General features: G+C 46.1%; 2 protein-coding genes across 2 annotated transcripts; both read left to right on the top strand.

Annotated features, from left to right (window-relative positions):
• Positions 1-2,861: 2,861 nt before the first annotated feature.
• LOC123453046 (dolichyl-phosphate beta-glucosyltransferase) lies at positions 2,862-6,177 on the top strand. Its single transcript, XM_045129807.1, has 11 exons — positions 2,862-3,084; positions 3,177-3,247; positions 3,355-3,412; positions 3,499-3,605; positions 3,772-3,817; positions 4,683-4,817; positions 4,906-4,995; positions 5,088-5,216; positions 5,314-5,397; positions 5,517-5,581; positions 5,710-6,177. The coding sequence occupies exons 1-11, from the start codon at positions 3,001-3,003 to the stop codon at positions 5,894-5,896; spliced, it is 1,056 nt and encodes a 351-aa protein (XP_044985742.1). The 5' UTR covers positions 2,862-3,000; the 3' UTR covers positions 5,897-6,177.
• Positions 6,178-6,509: 332 nt separating this feature from the next.
• Positions 6,510-17,180, top strand: LOC123397320 (pentatricopeptide repeat-containing protein At4g21065-like). The gene is made up of 6 exons (XM_045091915.1): positions 6,510-8,474; positions 8,799-8,916; positions 9,038-9,076; positions 9,558-9,894; positions 10,040-10,169; positions 16,667-17,180. The coding sequence occupies exon 1, from the start codon at positions 6,510-6,512 to the stop codon at positions 8,343-8,345; it is 1,836 nt and encodes a 611-aa protein (XP_044947850.1). The 3' UTR covers positions 8,346-8,474; positions 8,799-8,916; positions 9,038-9,076; positions 9,558-9,894; positions 10,040-10,169; positions 16,667-17,180.
• The last annotated feature ends 771 nt before the right edge of the window (positions 17,181-17,951 follow it).

Below are 17,951 nucleotides of genomic sequence, written 5' to 3'. Positions count from 1 at the left end.
CGCATACGAGCTCCGAATCGAGCAAACCCAAGCTTGTTGGATTCAGGACGACAAGGGTTATCCAAACAGCACCTGGAAATCTTAAGACCATGCGGTTATGAATATGCCAATGATATAAAGATGTGAGTCCTCTAAGAATGAAGAACCGGCAAAAACTCCAACATCGAAAACATCATAGTAGTTGCATATGGACTCCGTTTTCGATGAACTCGAGCTTGTCATGAAGATGACCATAAGCTCTAAAACTCGCAAAGAGAAACACCAAATAAGAACCAAGAAATATGATGCAAGGATGCAAATGGTTTGAGCTCTCAACGAACGATACGATCAAGCTACTCACTTGAGAGCCCCCCTTGATAGTACAACAATCTATCCTAACTAGAAAACCTATCAAGGGCAAACCTATACCTTGCACCTCGTCCTCTTGAGCTAGATGATGATGATCTTGGCTTCCTCAAGATGGACCATCTTTCTTGATTGTGTTGGCTTGATGAAGACTAGTTGATTGCTCCCCCATACTCACTATGGGTGAGCCACTCTTCAGCATATCTTCACAAGTCCATTGCCACCACAATGGACGGCAAGCTTCAAGCATGCTATCTTCGTGCTGATCCACTTGAACTTGCACATCGCAATCTTGATGACGATCACAACTTGACGTCATACTCCATGGGTTGTATGAGATATTCCCTTTGACGCAAGCCCATGCAAACACACCTAACCCCCACATAGAACTCTCACGAAGACCATGAGTTAGTACACAAACACGTAATGGACAATGCTTACCATACCATGGGATCACTTAATCCCTCTCGGTACATCTTGTACGCTTTGTGTGTTGATCATCTTGATTTACTCTTTGTCTGAGATCTTGATCAACCATGTGTCTCTATGACCATTCTTTGGATAATACCTTGAATACCATCTTGGTCATCATATAAACTCCTTGAACCCAACAGATGGACTTCAAGAAGTGCCTATGGACAAATCCTATAAATGTAACTTAAGGCAACCATTAGTCCATAGGAATTGTCATCAATTACCAAAACCACATACGGAGATATATGCTCTAACAACGTGAATATGGAAGTTTTTATTATATCCTCTTTGGATGTCTATCATATTTAGGACTGATTTCATAGCACACGTCAATTACCGAGTTACTTAGAGAGAGCACTCTCAAAAAGATATAAGTGAAGATCGAGAGTTTTTATTTCTTCAAAATATGACACCGTCGTGCTCTTAAAAAAATCTAAGTGAATGGTAAACTACTCACACATCATTGGAGAGGCAATGGTGTTGATGAAGAAGCCCTCCGTGTTCGAATCCCCCTCCGGCAAGACACCAGAACGGTCGGGATCTTGCGGAGACAGAAGCTTGCGGCGGCGGAAGAGTATTTTCGTGGCTCCCTTCTTTGGTTTCGGGATTTTAGAGAATTTATAGGCGAAAGAGGTAGGGCAAAGGAGCCACGTGGGGCCCACAAGCCTGCTAGGCGCGACCCCCAAGGGCGCGGCTAGGGGGCTTGTGATCTCCCACGAGGTCTTGTGCCTTGGTTCTCAAGTCCAGTGCGTATCTTCTGTTATGGAAAAAAATCATCCCGCATGTTTTATTCCGTTTGGACTTCGTTTAATATTCTTCTCTAGAAAAGGTCAAAAACACGGGAAAAACAAAAACTGACACTTGACACTGAGTTAATAGGTTAGTCCCAAAAAAGATATAAAATAACATATTCATGCATATAAAACATCCAAAGTTGACATGATAATAGCATGGAACCATAAAAAATTATAGATACGTTGGAGACGTATCATCCATCTTGGCTTTGCGTCTCATCGGGATTGAAGGGAATGCCACCGCCACCACCTTCGAAGATCTCTCCATGAACAAGTGGCTCGCCTCGTCGTCCGCAGCCGACATTGCGTCGAACAGGTTGCAGGTGTCCTTCATGGCGTCGACTGTGAGCTCGTGTTGCCGTTTTCGCTTCCCCCTGGAGGGCGATCCACCGCCCACAAGTGTCGCATTGAGATGGATGGCCATGGGCGCTGCGTGACAGGCATGACCACGCTCACCTCCGGCGAACCGGAGCCCTTAGAGTTGGACAAACGGGAGGCTTGCAGGTGGTGGGGGTGGAAGCCGTGCGCGTGCGGCGTGGTCGACATGCGCGGCGAGTCCGAAAGTGGGGACGAAGGGGCGACGAGCCTGTGCTGACCGCGACCATAACGACAGCGACGAGCCCCTACTTGCCTGGCTTTAACTCTAACATCAGCAGGGGCTGCCTCATGGCCTAGCGGGCGAGGTGGCTGGTTTTCGCGGCGGTGAAGGTGGACACGGTCGCGACGTCGATCCTGACTTCTTGCGCGTGACGCAGTACTTCCTCTTTGACGACTGGACGGTGCACTGCTCGTCCGTTAGCTCCTTCTTCCTCTTGGGCGGAGCGGGCGCTTTACGGGCGACGTGGGCCTTGCCTTCTTTGCGGGACACGGGGCCGACAGAGGCAAGGGAGGCGAGGCCGACGACGACGTCGAGGGTCGGCACATTGTCGTCTATGGCGCACACGTGAGTGGGCGAAAGACTTTTAAGAGAATGAAGGGAAATGATGATGCTGTGCCACCGACCGACGGACTAGGAAAAAAAGACGTCGTGTGTGTCCATCCCGTGTCCACACCGACGCAAATACGACCAAAATTTAGGTTTAAAATGGATCACGAACGGACAAAAAATAACACGCGTTCATTTAGATCATCGTATTAGGTTAAGTTTTGTGTCCTCGTCAATCCAAATGGATACACGGGTAGGAAATGCATGGCTTGGAGAATTGGACTTGCTCGAACAATTTGGATCGAAAATGCCCAAGTGTCACCACTTCACACGATACGAGTATACACACAAACCCGCCGGCTCGGGCAGATCTGCCCGACCCGACTCCGGGAACCTGGAGTGCACGCGAGGGGAGCAGTAGGTGGGGTTTGGGTCTACCCACGACGTCCACCGGCCGTCGCGATGGCCGGCGCCGCCTGGCCGCTCTCCGCCGCCTCGGCCCTCCTCCCCGCCCCCCTCTCGCTGACCCTCCTCCTCGGCTCCCTCGTACTGCCCTCCCCCCCTCCCCTCCGAACCTCTGCCCTCACTCCCTCCCCTCCCCGCGCCGCTCACGCCCTCTCTTCTCATCATGTGCGCAGGTCGTCGTCCTCGCGCTGGGCGTCGCCGCCGTATTCCTCGAGCACATCCGCAAGATCGGATGCATGCACTCGTAAGCCTTCTGCACTCCCGTCTTATCCCTTTCGCCCTTTCCTCTCTTGCGATCTGCCCGTGCACGTCGTTGACTGGTCCGCCGTCCTGGATCTCGGCCGGCTGCAGGATTGAGAGGAGCGCCGTCTCGGACGCCTTCTTCGAGGACCCCGGCTCGCTCAAGAAGGTGCTGACTGCTCGTCAGTGTTACTTATGCTGTGGCACGGTGTGCACGCTAGGTGTTTGCTCATTTGCTTGTGCTGCCTGTGGTAGGTTCCCTGCCCGTCGATTTTTGACCCTGCCGAGAAGTACATTTCGTTGATCGTTCCCGCTTACAACGAGGAGTGTCGGCTTCCTGAGGCTCTTACAGAGACGCTCAAGTAAGGCCCTAATACCAGCATTTGTTGCTCTGTCAAGTTTCTTATCTTTGAACAGCACTGTGTAGTTTATACAAGCAGTTGTCTGTATATAACTGTGGTTTCATCTGTTAGGCGATTGCTTGATATGCTAAGTTAATCCCTGTATTTTTCTTTCCTTCTCCATTAGCTACCTGAAACAACGCTCATCTGTCGACAAGTCGTTTACTTATGAGGTATGTGAGAATTGAGCATGTTCATGATCTTCTTTATTTGATATGATAAATTTGGAAGGTGTTAAGCTACCTCTGCTAGCGGAACGAACTTTGGAAAAAATGGGAGATTATGCATTCTAGTATCACGTTCTTCTTTTGTACTTCCTTTTGTTCTGGTTTAAACACAAATGGAATTTCCGCTCTTAAATTCTAGATACATATACCCCCTCCCTTCCCCCACTAGATTTGAAAATTGCCAGCAATGGACCCTGACCCGATCTTTAGTACAGTGAGTAGAATATGAATGTATTGCAGAACTTGAATTGCTATAGTTTTTTCTGATGAAATATTCATTTGGTTGTAAAACCAAACTAAAGACCTGGATCTAGGGCCACAGAGTTAGATTTGCATCACTGCTAGTGTTTAGAAAGGCCCTTAAGAGGACGAAGTTACATAAATTTCCCCAGAGCTACTTCGTATTAGCTTCTGAATATTTATCACTTGTCCTATATGTATTGTTCCAAGCGATATTCACAATTATGCTCTATGCACCGCTGATCTTGGTAGCCATGCTGCTGTGAAATCCAAAAGTAATTGATGTTAAAAATGTAAGTTATGAATGGCGCCTCACTGAATCCAGTAGAGCTGGGTCAGTGAGATCTAAATAGAATCTGAGCTGCCTTTGCAATGGGGCTGAATTCAGTCCGGCATACTTATGTACTACATGTGCTCTTCGAAATCTTGTTATCTGTAACCTTATTGTATTTGCATCGTTTTATATTATCTATCCTGATCTTTAATATTTTATCACAACCTGTTATCTATAATCCAGGACCTGTTTAACGAAATTTGAAGTTTAATATGTTATTTGCTTGACTTTATTAAGGTCTTGATTGTCGATGATGGAAGTACTGACTGTACCTCGAAAGTTGCCTTTGAGTATGTAAAAAAGCACAATATTGACAATGTTCGAGTTCTCCTACTCGGAAGGAACCATGGGAAAGGTGAAGCCGTCAGAAAAGTGAGTGTTGAACTACCCACCCACACACTACTTTTATCAAATCAATTCTAATTGATGCTTTCGAATTGTTTGTGGAAGCATTGTCTAGGGGATGCTCCATTCCAGGGGTGAACTCCTACTGATGCTTGATGCTGATGGTGCAACTAAGGTCACTGATTTGGCAAAGCTTGAAGCTGAGGTCCGTCATACGCTCAATCCAATACCATGCTGATGGGCTGGTTTTGATTGTGATGAGCATAACATCTTGACATTTGCTTTTTTGGCTGTTAGGTTCGTGCATTGGCAGGGAAAGCCAAGTCCAGTCTAGCACCCTCTGCTAGTTCACCTCAGAGGCTTTCTGATGTTGAAATTGCTGTTTTTGGTTCCCGTGCTCATCTGGAGAAGCAGGCTCTTGCCACGGTATATCTCCTGAAACCCAGTTTCCATCACTTGTGTGATTTTGTATCCTAGTCTGTTAGATTCCTCCCATATGCTGAATATGCTTTTGTTACTGTAGAGGAAATGGTATCGAAACTTCCTTATGAAAGGTTTCCACTTGGTAGTACTGTTGACTGCTGGTCCTGGAATCAGAGATACACAGGTATGATTTGGCCAACATAATATGCACCGACGTTTCCTATGTAGGAGTACATTCCTTCTTCTCTGGAGGCATGCTATTTATTTGCTTCATTTGTTTATTGTCATTATTAAACATCCCAGTGTGGCTTCAAGATGTTCACTCGATCTGCTGCAAGGAAACTCTTCACAAACATCAGATTAAAGAGGTATATTTTTTTCTGAAAAGGAAAATCCTGTGATGCTTTATACATAGAATGTATATTCAAATTAACTTGTAATGGCATAAACCTGAAGGATCTGAGTGTTTGTTTTCCTGTACTCTTGGCATGGCCAGGTGGTGTTTTGATGTTGAGATTGTATACCTGTGCAAGCACCTGAGGATCCCGATGGCGGAAGTATCTGTGAGCTGGACGGAGATACCTGGGTCCAAAGTGCGCATGACAAGCATTTTGCACATGGTGTTTGAGCTCCTGCTGATCAGAGTAGGCTATGGGCTGGGCATATGGAAGATTTACTCCTAGACTCCATGTTGCGAAATCATTTCAGTTAGTTCCATCGCTCCAGCACATACCAGTCATTACAGCTTAGTTCTCGATCGCTGCAGCGTATACACCAAACTTAGTTTGTCGCCGCGAAATACAGTTGCCAAATTAGTTCAAGGAGCATTGTAAAACTTTCTGAGATTTTCACTGGAGAGAAGAATCCTGTATGTTGGTGTTTGATCATAGCGAGATCTTGACAGATGTAGGTCACAGCTCACATGTATTTTTTGGTCCTAATGATTCTCTCATCCTTTTTTGTTTTTGCTGGTCTTATCGATCACAGTTTCGCGTGTTTCTCTTAACTGAAAAAAAAGGATCATCTCTGATCAGCTTATCTCTTCGGATTTTGGTAATAAAATGGCAAATTTATGAAGATGGTCAGCGAAGATTAGCGTGGTTTCTGTGCAAAATATCGCATTTCGCTTGGCTAATTTTTCATAGCTGGTCTCAGTTCTGCTTGCATTGTGCATTGCTTCGCTTAGGAACGCACATGTTTGCGCCGTAGCCCGTAGAGGAACCGGTTGAGCTCGAGCGCACGCAGCGAGGGTCAAAACCTCAGGAGCCCCGGCTCGCCCGCCATGCGTTCGAGCAAATGCCGCACCGTCCCCCGCTCCGCTCGCCTCAAAGCCGCGGCGGCCCTTACACCACCGCGCCGCCGACGCCGACGCCGTCGCGCGCGGCCGAGCAGCACTGCCTCCGCCTCCTGGAGCGCGCCGCGACGCCGGCGTCGCTCCTCCAGCCCCTCGCATTCCTCCTCAAGCGCGGCCTCCACTCCAACCCGCTCGTCCTCACCAGGCTCTTCGCGGCCGCGGGCTCCGCCGCGCCCGCGCTCCTCGAGCCCCTCGTCGCGGCGCTCCTCCGCCCGGGCCTCCCGCTCGACGCCTTCCTCCTCAACACCCTCATCCGCGCCCACGTCGCGTCCCCGCTCCCCTCCGCGCGCCGCCGCGCCGCGGCCTTCTTCCCGCTCATGCTCCGCCGCGGCGTCGTCCCCAACAAGTTCACCTTCCCTTTCCTCCTCAAGTCCTGCGCCGCGACGCCGGGATCCCCGGCCACCGGCCTCCAGGCCCACGCCGCCGCCCTCAAGTTCGGGTTCGCCACGGACCACTACGTCTCCAACACGCTGATTCACATGTACTGCTGCTTCGGCGCCGGGTTCCTCGGGGATGCGCGGAATGTGTTCGACAGAACGCCCAAGGACAGCGCTGTCACCTGGAGCGCCATGATCGGCGGGTATGTGCGCGGGGGGCTGTCGAGTGATGCCGTCGTGCTGTTCCGGGAGATGCAGGCCAGCGGTGTGCGGCCCGATGAGGTGACAGTCCTTGGGGTCCTTTCGGCCGCCGCTGATTTGGGCGCACTCGAGCTCACGCGCTGGGTTGAGAAGTTTGTGGAGAGGGAGGGAATTGGGAGGTCTGTGACGCTCTGCAATGCGCTGATCGACACGCTGGCCAAGTGCGGGGATGTCGATGGGGCGGTGGCGGTTTTCGAAGGGATGGAGGAGCGTACTGTTGTGTCATGGACGTCGGTGATTGATGCGCTTGCGATGGAGGGCCGTGGGAGAGAGGCTGCGGCGGTGTTTGAGGAAATGAAGGCCGTTGGCGTGCCGCCTGATGATGTCGCGTTCATCGGGGTGCTCACTGCATGTAGTCATGCTGGAATGGTTGATGAAGGCCGTGGCTACTTTGACTCAATGAAGACAGAGCATGGTATTGAGCCTAAGATCGAGCATTACGGTTGTATGGTTGACATGTTTGGTCGTGCTGGCATGGTTGACCAGGGGTTGGAGTTTGTTCGTGCAATGCCCATGAAACCGAACCCAATAATTTGGCGGACTCTGGTTGCTGCTTGTCGTGCTCATGGTCGGCTTGAGCTTGGCGAAAGCATCAGCAAGGACCTTCTTAACGAGTACCCTGCTCATGAGGCCAACTACGTCATGCTCTCCAATGTATTTGCGTTGACACAGAGATGGAAGGAGAAGTCAGAGATCAGGAGAGAGATGAGCAAGAGAGGAATTACAAAGGTGCCAGGCTGCAGCCTTGTTGAGCTTGATGGAGAGGTCCATGAGTTCATAGCAGGAGATGAATCACATCTGCAGTACAAGGAGATATACAGGATGGTTGAGGAGATGTCAAGAGAGCTAAGGCGCATTGGGCATATTGCAGCCACATCAGAGGTTCTCCTTGACCTTGATGAGGAGGACAAGGAGGGTGCGCTTCAGTGGCACAGTGAGAAGCTGGCAATTGCATTCGTGCTCCTGAGGACTCCTCCTGGAACACAGGTCCGGGTGGTAAAAAACCTACGTGTATGCTCCGATTGTCATGCGGCAATTAAGTGCATATCACAGGTTTATAACCGGGAGATCATTGTGCGTGACAGGAGTCGTTTCCATCGCTTCAAGGATGGTTCCTGCTCGTGCAAGGATTTCTGGTGATTGCAATTGTGTTTCACCAGGTTATCCTGTTTCTTATGGTGCAGTGAAGGGTGGATTGAACTTCAACAGCACGTGCAGGCGATCGTGAACTCATGATATATTTTCGAGGAACTTCTGCAAGTCCTCGAGGTTTGCCAATTTATATACAATGTAACACAAAGCTTTCAGTGGCCAAAAACTGATGTTTACTGAAGCTTACTGGAAGTAGGACTGAAACATATAAACATCGAGACACTTTATCTTGTGTACTGAATGTCTCACCAGTACACATTTAAGGGCTAAGATTTTTTGCAAAACCTAGACCATTTTGCAAACATATCTAGTGCGTACCCCAGTTTGCATCCTGTTCGAATCACATAGCTGATCTAAACTTTTGAAGATACCATTCTCTACGCATAGACAAACTTCATGACATGTATATATGATAATAGTATGACGCCTTTTTTCATGCAGGGGCAGATAAATGCGTCTCCAAACCTTGTGCTCTCTCAGTGGCCTCTCTGAATTTCTTTGGCACTGTTCTAAGCCTTCCACCAGCCATCTCATTCTCCATTGCTTCTTCATTCATGCAGTGAGTTTGTAACTAGCTATGCATTTATGAACTGTCTGCCATCTCAATGGTGTTACCGAGCTCGGCCAATGCTTTGAATCTTTCCCTGTTGTTCAACTCCATTGCCTCCTCGTTGTTGCAGGTAGCTGTCACATCATCATTCACTTCAGGGACTACATGGGTAATATTTCTCTGCACTTCCCTTTGTAAAGCCTCCCATTTTGTAGGATTCTGCTTTTCAATAGCCATGAAATTTGTTGCACTGCATGGCTAAACACACTCAACCCTCTGTTTTCTTGTCTGCCTCTTCTCTAGCCTAGCTCTGCCAAAACCTCACACCCAGCCAGTCTTACGAACCTCCGTGCATCTGCTGTTAGATCCCCTAACCTTTCTGATATTGTGTGATGTGCATCTTATTTGCCTGCATGAGTGGAAATCAGAAGTAAACCTATGTTAATCTACAGGTCTAGTGCTCTGGTGTACTGTAGACCCTTGTTCAGTAGTTATTTGAAACATTTGTACCTTGCATTACAAATATGAAACAGTTTTAACCTTATAGTTTTCTCTGAGCACCGTGTTTTATTTTGATACTTGAGTTTATGTATAGAGAACTTTAACTCTGATACTCATGGAATTATATACGGTGGCTAATGATTCTGCAGGAAATGTCAAAAACCAAGGTCTTCTCTTTGCCCCCTACATGGCTACATATAGTCGGCTCAAATATTCCCGAAGCAGTATTATAAGTCCATTTGTTTACAGGAACCATATCGCTCCTCCGTTGAGGATCAGCGAGGTTTGTAGTCTGAGCAATCCTATGAACTCCCTGATGTTCTCCGACGCTTTCTCAAGCGCTTCCACTGCACTCTTCAGCTTGTTCTCATTGCTAGAGAAGAGTGCCACCGAGGCGGTGCGGGTGAATCGTGCCATGCTGGACCACACATTTCTCGTGAAAGACAGAGTGATACTACCAGCACCATGCTGGTCATTGTTGTTCCAGTGAGTAGCTTCGTCTGTTGCATGATGTTTGAACCTGAAAAGCACCTTGTCACCATGGGCGGCAGCCTCCTCGAGTTTCTCCCGCCACTGGACCAGCGTGGTACTTCTTATGGTGTGCTTCTCTGACACCTCGACCGTGCTGCAGATCCTCATGAGGAGCAGCTCCAGCAGCGGCAGCTTCTCGTCAGTAGCCATCTGCTGGTCGAAGTTCTCGAGCCTGTCTGTCACCACGGCGACTACTGCTGTGGCAATGCCATGGCTAGCTCCCAAACAAGGTATGTGACTGACCCTAGTCTCTCAAGTCTCAAAATACAAATAATTCAGCATCGTCCATCGTCGCAAAATGTGAAATTAGGGAGTCAGTGAGAGTGTGAGACAGACAAGGTATGGGCATAGTTGGTGTCAGCCACCCTAAGGTCGACCAGCACCAAGAAAAGAAAATAACATGGAATTAGTTAGACTGACACAGCAACACCAAGCTGTAAAAGTATTGCATGTCCCAAGACAGCCTGTCCCTAGCACACATGAAACTGCAGAGATCATCTGCTTCATTATCAGAACAAGCCGCTGCCTCATTTCCATCTTTTCCATCGACGGTGTGGCTGTGATAGGTGTAGACAAGGTTGTTGCCCCTCTTCACAGCCTCCCACTGGACGTTCACCCATTGTGACAGCCATACGAAGCCTTCCAAGTCCCTTTCCTGCCGTCCCTACGGCCTCTCCCATAGAAAGCAGCACCTCTCTGAGCATTCCCACAAGCTCCCTTTGTTCTATTATTTGATCATGTGCTGTTTCAGTCGACTATGGACCCTCCTCATCTGGTGAATCACACTGCTGCTCTCCTCACTCACTGTTACCTCCTCTACCGTCCCTCCAATTAAGAACTGTTTGGCTAGACCAAAGTTGAATCTATGGACAGTGGTGTAGCATGTTTCCATACTAGATGGTGATGTAGACCGTCTCGTTCTTTCGGCAGGTTTCTGCTCTATCTTTGGCAATACCTCCACCTGCAGCACCAAGATGAACTCTGCGATATTTGGGGACAACTCATATTACTTATCCAGTGAGATGCTCAGCTGCCATCGCTGAATAATGGCTGGAGCTGATCAGGATATTTGGATTCCTTGGACTTGTTTTAAGTGGCCATTGTCTTGCATTACAGATTTAAAGGCAGCTTGGACGCGATCGGAAATGAGCATGCCAACTAAATGGACGAGCTGGAATGGAGTACAAACAAGTGACTACAACGATGTCAAATAAAAGGGGGAGATAACTTTTAGCTGATCCTAGTTTCTATCGCCATTCGGACACGGTCCAAGGTAGGAGTAAATTAGTGTTTAGGACCCCTTGCCTTGTATTGGTTCTACCGGCAAAAGGCATGCATCAAAGTGGATCGTACGAGCTATTCAGCTCACAACTATCGGGTCAGATCCACCTGAATGCTAGAATATGGTTGTCTTTCCAGCACGACAGCACCCACCCACTGAAATTGACTTATAAAAAGAGCAAAACCAATGCTTAAGGCTCCTTCTGCTTGTACCACAAAGATTTTTACCTTATGGCTCTACTAATTTTTGATATATCCCTTCCTCCAAACACTTTAAGCTTCTTTAGTTCCCCAACCTTTTTTCTGCTGAACAATGCAACGTCCCTATGTGACAAAAGGAATTTATCGGTTGAGCTAAAAAGAACCTACTGAAAATCGTTAACTGCATCATCAGAGCTCAACCTGGATTACTGCTGGTTTTTTCTCCTTTGATGAAAGATTACAGCATGTCTGCTCATTTAAAGAGAAAATACGTTTTTACAATGAACTTCCTGTGTTATTATCGAGGTGAGCCGTCTTGACATGATAACAAGTCAGCATCATGAAGTGTATACCAATTTGCCGAAGCAGTCCACGTCCCTAGCTAAGCCCTCCATGCTATGCACAAAACTGCTGAACTGATCTCTCTCTTGATCACATATCACCATTGGCTTGTTATCTTTGGCCATCAGTGTTTTGCAAGCGCTGATGGTGCCAAGAACGATACAGCCTTTTATCTTCGCCTCCCTTAGGATGTCAGCCCAGTATGCGAGCCACTTCATGTCCTCAAAGTCGTGGCTATCTGCCAGCTCAACGGTCTTGCAGATATTGGCAAACCCTTCCTCAAGCCTGTCAAGGAGCATTTCGCACTGTTCCTTCTGGATAACTGCTGTTTCATTGATCGAAAGATGCATCAATTTGTTCACTACTGCATTCTCCACACACGGAGCTGAAATATTTGTGTCTTCCACCTTATCTAATTTGAGGCCAAATAATCTACACCCTGAATTTCTTGCAATCCTCATCTTTTTTCTTGGTCTATGTTCTGTTGGTGGAGCCTCCATACTCTCGGTAGATGTTAAATCTACCTTTGCCCAGTCCTCAAGCTGAAACAATCTTATGAACTCTCTGATGTCTATCGAGAGCTGCTCTAACATTTCAAGTGTACTGTTCAGCTTTTCCATGTCTTCATCACTCGAAAACAGCACCTGGGTTGCATTGCGGATGCCCTGTGCCATGCCCAACATAGATTTACTTGTGAAAGACAGAGCACCTGTAGCTCTAGCAGAAGCAGCACTAGAAGAAGAGGATGAGCCTTGCTGCTGTTTGGTGCCTATGCTCCTTGTGGCTTCAGCATCTTCCGCCTTCCGTATGAAGCTGGCAAGCACTTCGTCGCCTTGTGAGGTGGCTTCCTTTAGCTTGTCACGCCATCGAAGGAGCCACAAATTCTTGATGGCGCGTTTCTCTGATGCCTCAACCACGCTGTGGATCTTGATTAGCAGCATCTCCAGCCGCTGCAGCTTCTCTCCGGCAGCTGCCTGCTTACCGAACATCTGTATCAGCCCCGAGAGCACTCTGCTGGTGAGCTCCCCGGTTACAGCAGAGGCCATAGAGTAAACTGTCTGTTCTGCCATGGCCACAGAAATGGAGGAAAGGAGAGAAAGTGTTAGCAACAAGAATGCTACCTTGTGCTCATAGGTTGTATCACCTTTATAAGGACCTGTACTGTACAAGAAACAAAAAAAAAAGTACTCCAGAGAGTAACATAATTTTTGGCTGTGGATAGTTTGTCAGGTTATAGGCCTGCAAGGCCCAAAAATATAAAATAAGTCTTTCCAGAGAGTAAGGCCTGCAAGCTTTTTCTGAATTATCCGGCAAATGCTGGCGTCGACGTATTAGCAGATAGCAAAAGGGTAAAAAGATAAGAGTATAAAAGAAGGAAACTGTAAATAAAAGGACAGAGCCCAGAGACATTCAAGTTCAGGGCAACTCCCAGATGAGACATCAGGCCACCTGGGAGCCACCAGAGCTCATCCAATCACCTAATTGCCAGGATAACCTGAGTCGCCGAGTGCTGCTTGTCATTGAAAGTTCTCCAATTCCTTAAAGCCAGAGCTCCCACAAAACGAGAATGAGAGCATTTTTTTTTCTTTGATGCATGTGCTGCCATGATTACTAATGGCTTGAGACCAAATATCCTGCACTTTCGGATCTGCTCTCCATAGTGATGGGACGAGGCCACCGCGGTCATGGCAGGTAGAGGCCTCCAGCCAGATGGAGCGCGACACCGGGCATTGAGCAAACAGTGGTTCCCCGTCTCCAGTGATTGCACGCACAGGGGACATAAATAGTAGTTAGACCATCCCCTCCGGATCAGCCTGTCGGCGCACTACAGCCAGTCCTCAAACAGCAAGGTCTGTAAGATTAGCTTGCACTTAATTTGTATCATCCATGTACCGCTGTTACAGGTCAAATGGATTACACTTTACAGAACAAAGTTTACTAACGAAATACAAATTCTGAGGTATAAACTCAAGTATCATAGCATGCCAAGAGCTTGAGAAGTTTTATTAATCTTTAATAAAAACACGAACTCATTTTGGTTATAAAAGGTGATCAAACCAGCCACAAACACTGATTTCACAGACGCACACCATTAGCAGTTCTACACGCAGCAATAGATGTTGACACAATCTGAGTTCAGACACCATGTTAGTGCGATCTTTAGATCCAAGACGTTAACCTTCTTCAAGGCTGTGCAGCACACAGATATAGACAAACCCTTTGATCTAGTTGAAGATTTACGAGAAGTTATCAGAAGATGGCAGGGTGTTCTTAGAATGCTGTTTACCTATAGTTCCCCAAAATCTGCCGGTAGCTTCTCGTGCATTTTGCAGAACAAAAGAACCACCTGATATGGCTCAGGAAATGACATGCATGGAATTTATTGAAGAAAAGATACATGGGCATCTCTCATCTCAAAGGAAGAGGTGTTTTTGGAGTTGTAGCTTGCAATCACTCCTTGGTGGTTATGTGTGTGGTGATCTTACATGAAGAGGTAAGATGATGAATTGTAAACAAAAAGCACATGTAAAATGAACACGGAGGAAACATAGCAAGATATTTATTCAAGGAAAAATCAAGAGATAACTTGGAAATGAAAGGCAACTTAGTTGCTGCCACCAATGTTTTAATCGTTCTGAGGCCAGAGATAAAAAGTTAGAAACAAACAAATGATGTGTGGTTGGTATCTGTATTAGAATCGAAAGGAATCTTTACAGCTTGCACATTCTCAAGAATAAAAAGGGTTGTTAGGTAGGTTCTATTGATGACTCAGTAGAAGCAGGAATGTATAGTCAAACATGCAACATAATTTGCAAATGCATGAAAATTGGGTATATAAACGTGCAAAGTTCTAAAATAGCCAGGGAGCGTGCATTGTGTATCCATATAAAAAATTCAAGACCAAAATCAATCAACCTTTTAACAGGGAACATAATTTTTCCGATACCTATGCTGTAACAGCTTTAATCAGAAAATATTACAAAGTTACAATCCAGAAAGAAAGAAAAATCTCAGAGGTGTTGCCCCTTTTCATGCTTCCTATCATCTTGCTGGAGTATCCCGAACGCCTCAACTGCGGCACTGCGCTGTGGATCTTTAATTAGTAGCATCTCCAACCACCACAGCTTCTCTGCTGATGAACTCCCTGGTTAGAGAAGATGCCATAAAGTAAACTTAAACTGCCTGTTCTGTGATGGCCACACAAATGGAGGAAAATTAGAGTAAGTGTTAGGAACAAAAAGAATGCCAACTCGTGTCATAGGTTGTATCGTCCTTACAAGGACCTACTGTACAAGAGATAGAAATTAAAAAGTAACAGAAGTTTTGGCTGGATAGTTTAGAGTCCCGCAAGTCCAAAAATATACCAGTTCAGAGAGAAAGGCTTGCAAGATTATCTGCACTTAATTTTTATCATATTCATACCTTTATTGTTACAGGTCCATTGAATTGCACTTGGTATGAAGGAGCTACAGAACGAAGTTTACTATCCAAAATACAAGTTCTGAGTCATAAACACGAGTATCATAGCATGCTAAGTGCTCGATAAGGTCTATTAATCTGTAACAAAAAACACTAACTCATTTTGTTTATAAAAGGTGATAAACCACAAACTCTGAATTGAATACAAAAGTACGCCAGCAGGCCCTGCTTTTGCAACAATAGAGGTCAGCACAATATGAGTTCAGACAACATGTTAATATGATATTTAGATCCAAGATCCCCACTTTCACCAAGGCTGTCCGGCACAAACAAATTAGAGAAACCCTTTGATGCAGCTGAAGACTTACGAGAAGTCATCGGCAGATGGCAGGGTGTTCTTGGAATGATGTATTTACCTCCAGACCCCCGCAATCTGCCGGTAACTTCTCATGCGTCGACAGCTGCATTGCTCTTGATAACGGATCACTGCAGAACTAAAGAACCAGGCTCAAGAAATGGCATGGAATTTATTCAAGAGAACATATATGGCACCTGTCAGCTCAAAGGAAGAGGTGCTGTGTTGGAGGTGTAGCTTGTGATCACTCCTCGGTGGCTATTTGTGTGGTGATCTTAAGGGAAAGGGTGAGATAATGAAATAGTAAACGAAAAGGACAGCTAAAAATGAATATGGAGAAAAGAGACCAAGAGACTTTGTAAACTAAAAACAAAGAGATAAGTCAGAAAGAAAAGCCAACTTAGTTGTTGTCACCATTGTTTTAATCGCGCTGAATGCTGGAGACAAAAGTTGGAAACAAACAAATAACGTATGGTTGGTATCTAAATTGAAAATGAAAGGCATCTTTACAGTTTACACATTCTCAAGAATAAAAAGGACCGATAGGTAAGTCCTTTTGATGATTCAGCGCAAGATTTGGATATTTGGAGATCTTGGCAACTGTTGTTTGAGGGAGGGAATATATGGTCAAACATGCAACAGCCCATGCAAATGCGTGAAAATTGGATTACAAACATTCAGAAGTTCTAAAAGTAGCTAGAAAATGCATATTTGTATCCATATACCTTTTCAAAACAAAAATCAATCATACTTAACAGGGAGCATAAATTATCAAATTTGTTAACTGTAACAGCTGTATTCAGAAAGCAAAACAAAGTTACACAACCCAGAACTGAAAGATACCACAGCATTGGCACTGCCACCCAAAACTATGTGGGGTCAACTCAAGCTAACCCTTCAAACTTTGTTCAAATATCAAAATGATGGAGGTAATTTTAGCAAAAGCTACCCCTTACAGCTTGTACATGGAATTTCTGCTGTCTCACAGGCGCTGCCCTTTTACGCTCCCTATAACCTTCGTGGAGTCAAGTATACAGTCATGTTTTCTCTTCCTGCTCGATTGTTGATGCGCTTCCTTCTTTGAAAATGGACTGTCACATATAACCACTGGTTTCTTCACTTTTGCAGGAGCATTCTTCTCTTTTGCATTCGAAACCTCAAGCTGAAGGGATCTCGCGAACTGATTATCGACTGATAACTTCTCCAACATCTCCAGTTTCTTCTCTTTTGCATGCTCAAGCGGTCTCAAGAACTCCTCATTATCTGCCGATGGCTTCTCCAACATCTCCCGTTTTTTTTCCTTTTTGCAGGTGCATTCTTCTCTACTGTCAAAACGTGAAGCTCAACCAATCCCAAGAACTCCTCATTATGTGCTGATAGCTTCTCCAACATTTCCACTGTGCTGTTCAACTTCTGCACATCCTTGTTGGTTGAGAGCAGCATCTTGGCAGCACTGTGGAAGTACTTTATAGTACTTGACACAACAATCTTTGTGTAAGCTAGAGGACCAAGTGTACCTATATTATGGTTGATGCTCTTGCTGGCTTTGGACAAGGCTCGCCATCGGAAGTCGAAAAGTACCTCATCACCCTCTATGCCAGCTTCCTTCAGCTTCTCCTGCCACTTGAGCAGATTGGTCCCAGTGATTTCGTGCTTGTTAGATTCCTCAACTGTGCTATTGATCTTTATGCACAGCATCTCCAGCTTGCGCAGCTTGTCATCGATAGCCGTCTGCTTGTTGATCATTCCAATTACCTTGGAGATGGCCCTGCTTGTGATCTCGCCGATCACTGCAGAGCCAACTTGTCCTGCTAATTGCTTAAGTAACTTGTATGGATAGCTAGGGCCTAGATCAGACTAAAGTACTCAAGTGATTATAATGGATAGTGGATATATAGCAGTGGTCAGCTGGTTAATAACCCCCTAGAGGTTTAATTTAAGACAAGCCAATCATAATGATACGAGGAAACCGAAATGGATGGAGAAAAAGAGGTGACCTGTGGCATAGGTTTTGTCACCCACTTATCCTCCTAGAGATATTCACTGAGACTAAAAATTGATTGGGAGCAAGGCCTTGCTCTGCATAGTTTGCGTCGGCTGATGGGAATTGATGAAATGAGGTTGGAGAATTCACAGACAGCTTAGTTATACTAGATTCTGCAGGAAATGTCAAGAACCAACCAAAGTGTTTTCTTTTATTCCCTATATAGAGTCAGGACTCAGGGTAGATATTCCCAAGGCAGTATCACAAGTCAAGTACATTTAGCAAGTCCCGTAATTCCAGTCCACATGCTTAGTTTTCAATGCATATGCAGTACAAAACAGAAGTATCTTTAGCATGGTCCTTGACCTGTGTGGCTTAGTTTCTTTAAGAATGATTTCTGGTCATGGAATTTGTGATTCACAGGTTGTT

This window comes from Hordeum vulgare, chromosome 5H (genome assembly GCF_904849725.1).
Source record: "Hordeum vulgare subsp. vulgare chromosome 5H, MorexV3_pseudomolecules_assembly, whole genome shotgun sequence".
Lineage (NCBI taxonomy): Eukaryota > Viridiplantae > Streptophyta > Magnoliopsida > Poales > Poaceae > Hordeum > Hordeum vulgare.
This window is presented reverse-complemented; position numbering and strand designations above follow the sequence as displayed.

What these genes read in the sequence shown, in the direction of transcription:
- LOC123453046 (XM_045129807.1), top strand. Translation starts at nt 3,001, where the DNA reads ATGGCCGGCGCCGCCTGGCCGCTCTCCGCCGCCTCGGCCCTCCTCCCC. An exon ending in ACAAGTCGTTTACTTATGAG is followed by an intron (nt 3,818 to 4,682) that starts GTATGTGAGAAT and finishes GACTTTATTAAG; the next exon opens with GTCTTGATTGTCGATGATGG. An exon ending in AGAAGCAGGCTCTTGCCACG is followed by an intron (nt 5,217 to 5,313) that starts GTATATCTCCTG and finishes TTGTTACTGTAG; the next exon opens with AGGAAATGGTATCGAAACTT.
- LOC123397320 (XM_045091915.1), top strand. Translation starts at nt 6,510, where the DNA reads ATGCCGCACCGTCCCCCGCTCCGCTCGCCTCAAAGCCGCGGCGGCCCT.